This window comes from Petromyzon marinus, chromosome 75 (genome assembly GCF_048934315.1).
Source record: "Petromyzon marinus isolate PM22_M1 ecotype Great Lakes invasive population chromosome 75, UKy_Petmar_22M1.pri1.0, whole genome shotgun sequence".
Lineage (NCBI taxonomy): Eukaryota > Metazoa > Chordata > Hyperoartia > Petromyzontiformes > Petromyzontidae > Petromyzon > Petromyzon marinus.
Window position 1 is genome coordinate 4,542,040 of NC_133741.1, and position 6,000 is coordinate 4,548,039.

General features: G+C 50.0%; 1 protein-coding gene across 3 annotated transcripts in view; it reads left to right on the forward strand.

Moving 5' to 3' along the window:
- LOC116958277 (calsyntenin-1-like) overlaps positions 1-5,204 on the forward strand; it is a 64,881-nt gene extending 59,677 nt beyond the window's left edge. For 2 of the 3 annotated variants that reach the window (XM_076056305.1, XM_076056306.1), the window contains exons 12-13: positions 1,637-1,794; positions 3,397-4,120. In XM_076056305.1, the coding sequence (XP_075912420.1) occupies positions 1,637-1,794; positions 3,397-3,474 (236 nt within the window). In that variant the 3' untranslated portion in view covers positions 3,475-4,120. The other variant, XM_076056304.1, reaches the window with a different exon arrangement.
- The last annotated feature ends 796 nt before the right edge of the window (positions 5,205-6,000 follow it).

Sequence of the window (6,000 nt, forward strand, 5' to 3'; positions counted from 1 at the left end):
CTCACCCACTCACCCACTCACTCACCCACTCACTCACTCACCCACTTACTCACCCACCCACTCACTCACTCATTCACTCACTCACTCACCCACTCACTCACCCACTCACTCAACCACTCACTCAGCCACTCACTCGCCCACTCACTCACTCACTCACCCACTCACTCGCCCACTCACTCACCCACTCACTCACTCATCCACTCACTCACCCACTCACTCACCCACTCACTCGCCCACTCACTCACTCACTCACCCACTCACTCACTCACCCACTCACTCACTCACTCACCCACTCACTCACTCACCCAAAAACCCACTCACTCACTCACTCACCCACTCACCCACTCACTCACCCACTCACTCACTCACCCACTCACCCACCCACTCACTCACTCACCCATTCACCCACCCACCCACTCACTCACCCACTCACCCACCTACTGACCCACTCACTCATTCACTCACTCATTCACTCACCCACTAACTCACTCACCCACTCACTCACTCATTCACCCACTCACTCACCCACTCACTCACTCAACCACCCACTCACTCATCCACTCATTCACCCACGCACTCACTCATCCACTCACTCACCCACTCACTCACTCACCCACTCACCCACTCACTCACCCACTCCCTCAGCCACTCACTCATTCACTCAGTCATTCACTCACCCACTCTCTCACCCATTCACTCACTCACTCACCCGCTCCCTCAATCATTCACTCACTCACTCACTCATTCCATCACTCACCCACTCACTCTCTCACTCACCCACTCACCCACTCACTCACCCACTCACTCACTCACCCACTTACTCACCCACCCACCCACTCACTCACTCATTCACTCACTCACTCACTCACCCACTCACTCAACCACTCACTCAGCCACTCACTCGCCCACTCACTCACTCACTCACCCACTCACTCGCCCACTCACTCACCCACTCACTCACTCATCCACTCACTCACCCACTCACTCACCCACTCACTCGCCCACTCACTCACTCACCCACTCACTCACTCACTCACCCACTCACTCACTCACTCACCCACTCACTCACTCACTCACCCAAAAACCCACTCACTCACTCACTCACCCACTCACCCACTCACTCACCCACTCACTCACTCACCCACTCACCCACCCACTCACTCACTCACCCATTCACCCACCCACCCACTCACTCACTCACCCACTCACCCACCTACTGACCCACTCACTCATTCACTCCCCCACTCACCCACTCACCCACCCACTCACCCACCCACTCACTCACTCACCCACCCACCCTCCCACCTACCCACTCACTCACCCACCCACCCACTCACTCACCCTCCCACCCACTCACTCACCCTCCCACCCACTCACTCACCCACCCACTCACTCACCCACCCACTCACCCACTCACCCACCCACTCACTCACCCACCCACTCACCCACTCACCCACCCACTCACCCACTCACTCACCCACCCACCCACTCACCCACTCACCCACTCACCCACCCACTCACCCACTCACCCACCCACTCACCCACCCACTCACCCACTCACCCACTCACCCACCCACTCACCCACCCACCCCCCCACTCACCCACCCACTCACCCACTCACCCTGTTCCTCACCAGAGCCTCTCACCTCTCACCACCTACGTGACACCGAGCTGACCCGCGTCATCCTGCGCGCTGGAGCGACTGACAGCCGGCGTCTGATTGGCTGTGCCCAGCGCTGCCTCGAGTATCTGGAGCTGGAGGCCTTCACCACCTCGCTTAGCCAGGGCATGAAGGTACTGATCCTACTAAAGTACTATAGTACTACTACTACTACTATAGTACTAGTACTATAGTAGTAGTAGTAGTCTGATTGGCTGTGCCCAGCGCTGCCTCGAGTATCTGGAGCTGGAGGCCTTCACCACCTCGCTCAGCCAGGGCATGAAGGTACTGATCCTACTAAAGTACTATAGTACTACTACTATAGTACTAGTACTATAGTAGTAGTAGTCTGATTGGCTGTGCCCAGCGCTGTTTGGAGTATCTGGAGCTAGAGGCCTTCACCACCTCGCTTAGCCAGGGCATGATGGTACTGATCCTACTAAAGTACTATAGTACTACTACTATAGTACTAGTACTATAGTAGTAGTAGTAGTCTGATTGGCTGTGCCCAGCGCTGCCTCGAGTATCTGGAGCTGGAGGCCTTCACCACCTCGCTTAGCCAGGGCATGAAGGTACTGATCCTACTAAAGTACTATAGTACTATTACTACTATAGTACTAGTACTATAGTAGTAGTAGTAGTCTGATTGGCTGTGCCCAGCGCTGCCTCGAGTATCTGGAGTTGGAGGCCTTCACCACCTCGCTCAGCCAGGGCATGAAGGTACTGATCCTACTAAAGTACTATAGTACTATTACTACTATAGTACTAGTACTATAGTAGTAGTAGTAGTCTGATTGGCTGTGCCCAGCGCTGCCTCGAGTATCTGGAGCTGGAGGCCTTCACCACCTCGCTCAGCCAGGGCATGAAGGTACTGATCCTACTAAAGTACTATAGTACTACTACTACTATAGTACTACTACTATAGTACTAGATCTATAGTACTAGTACTATAGTAGTAGTAGTAGTCTGATTGGCTGTGCCCAGCGCTGCCTCGAGTATCTGGAGCTGGAGGCCTTCACCACCTCGCTCAGCCAGGGCATGAAGGTACTGATCCTACTAAAGTACTATAGCACTACTACTATAGTACTAGTACTATAGTACTACTAGTACTATAGTAGTAGACGCATTTACAACCTCCCTCAGCCAGGGCATGAAGGTGCTGATCCTACTAAAGTACTATAGTACTATATAGTACTATATAGTACTACAGTAGTAGTACTATATAGTACTAATATATTAGTACTATATAGTACTGGTACTATAACCACCGTGTGTCTCCCACAGGTACACGTGAGTGCGTCCCAGCTCTCCGTGACCCTACAGGATGACCTAGGAGACCCTGAGACTATAGTACTACTACTATAGTACTGGTACTATAGTAGTAGTACTGGTACTATAACCACCATGTGTCTCCCACAGGTACACGTGAGTGCCTCTCAGCTCTCCGTGACCCTACAGGATGACCTAGGAGACCCTGAGACTATAGTACTACTATAGTACTACTATAGTACTGGTACTATAGTAGTAGTACTGGTACTATAACCACCGTGTGTCTCCCACAGGTACACGTGAGTGCGTCCCAGCTCTCCGTGACCCTACAGGATGACCTAGGAGACCCGGACACTATAGTACTACTATAGTACTACTACTATAGTACTGGTACTATAGTAGTAGTACTATAGTACTGGTACTATAGTAGTAGTACTGGTACTATAACCACTCTCTGTCTCCCACAGGTACATGTGAGTGCCTCCCAGCTCTCCGTGACCCTACAGGATGACCTAGGAGACCCTGAGACTATAGTACTACTATAGTACTACTGCTATAGTACTGGTACTATAGTAGTAGTACTGGTACTATAACCACCGTGTGTCTCCCACAGGTACACGTGAGTGCGTCCCAGCTCTCCGTGACCCTACAGGATGACCTAAGAGACCCTGAGACTATAGTACTACTATAGTACTGCTACTATAGTACTGGTACTATAGTAGTAGTACTGGTACTATAACCACCGTGTGTCTCCCACAGGTACATGTGAGTGCGTCCCAGCTCTCCGTGACCCTACAGGATGACCTAGGAGACCCTGAGACTATAGTACTACTATAGTACTACTACTATAGTACTGGTACTATAGTAGTAGTACTGGTACTATAACCACTCTCTGTCTCCCACAGGTACACGTGAGTGCGTCCCAGCTCTCCGTGACCCTACAGGATGACCTAGGAGACTCTGAGACTATAGTACTACTATAGTACTACTACTATAGTACTGGTACTATAGTAGTAGTACTGGTACTATAACCACTCTCTGTCTCCCACAGGTACACGTGAGTGCGTCCCAGCTCTCCGTGACCCTACAGGATGACCTAGGAGACCCTGAGACTATAGTACTACTATAGTACTACTACTATAGTACTGGTACTATAGTAGTAGTACTGGTACTATAACCACCGTGTGTCTCCCACAGGTACATGTGAGTGCCTCCCAGCTCTCCGTGACCCTACAGGATGACCTAGGAGACCCAGAGACTATAGTACTACTATAGTACTGGTACTATAGTACTGGTACTATAGTAGTACTGGTACTATAACCACTCTCTGTCTCCCACAGGTACATGTGAGTGCGTCCCAGCTCTCCGTGACCCTACAGGATGACCTAGGAGACCCTGAGACTATAGTACTACTACTATAGTACTGGTACTATAGTAGTAGTACTGGTACTATAACCACCGTGTGTCTCCCACAGGTACATGTGAGTGCCTCCCAGCTCTCCGTGACCCTACAGGATGACCTAGGAGACCCTGAGACTATAGTACTACTATAGTACTGGTACTATAGTAGTAGTACTGGTACTATAACCACCGTGTGTCTCCCACAGGTACACGTGAGTGCGTCTCAGATCTCCGTGACCCTACAGGATGACCTAGGAGACCCTGAGACTATAGTACTACTATAGTACTACTATAGTACTACTATAGTACTGGTACTATAACCACTCTCTGTCTCCCACAGGTACACGTGAGTGCGTCCCAGCTCTCCGTGACCCTACAGGATGACCTAGGAGACCCTGAGACTATAGTACTACTATAGTACTACTATAGTACTGGTACTATTACCACCGTGTGTCTCCCACAGGTACATGTGAGTGCCTCCCAGCTCTCCGTGACCCTACAGGATGACCTAGGAGACCCTGAGACTATAGTACTACTATAGTACTACTACTATAGTACTGGTACTATAGTAGTAGTACTGGTACTATAACCACCGTGTGTCTCCCACAGGTACACGTGAGTGCGTCCCAGCTCTCCGTGACCCTACAGGATGACCTAGGAGACCCTGAGACTATAGTACTACTACTATAGTACTGGTACTATAGTAGTAGTACTGGTACTATAACCACCGTGTGTCTCCCACAGGTACATGTGAGTGCCTCCCAGCTCTCCGTGACCCTACAGGATGACCTAGGAGACCCAGAGACTATAGTACTACTATAGTACTACTACTATAGTACTGGTACTATAGTAGTAGTACTGGTACTATAACCACCGTGTGTCTCCCACAGGTACACGTGAGTGCCTCCCAGCTCTCCGTGACCCTACAGGATGACCTAGGAGACCCAGAGACTATAGTACTACTACTATAGTACTGGTACTATAGTAGTAGTACTGGTACTATAACCACCGTGTGTCTCCCACAGGTACACGTGAGTGCCTCCCAGCTCTCCGTGACCCTACAGGATGACCTAGGAGACCCTGAGACTATAGTACTACTATAGTACTACTACTATAGTACTGGTACTATAGTAGTAGTACTGGTACTATAACCACTCTCTGTCTCCCACAGGTACACGTGAGTGCCTCCCAGCTCTCCGTGACCCTACAGGATGACCTAGGAGACCCAGAGGCTTTCTCAGAGGCCCTGCGCCACGTGGCCTACGTGGACACGAGAGCCTTCCCCTCGCCTGGACAGCGGATAGTCCAACTGCGGACTAACGTGACGTGAGCAGACACTCACTTAGACACTCACTTAGACACTTACTTAGACACTTAGACACTCACTTAGACACTTACTTAGACACTTAGACACTCACTTAGACACTCACTCAGTCACTTAGACACTCACTTAGACACTCACTTAGACACTCACTCAGTCACTTAGACACTCACTTAGACACTCACTTAGACACTTAGACACTCACTTAGACACTCCCTTAGACACTCACTTAAACACTTAGACACTCACTTAGACACTCACTTTAGACACTCACTTAGACACTTAGACACTCACTTAGACACTCACTTAGACACTTAGACACTCACTTAGACACTCACTTAGATACTCA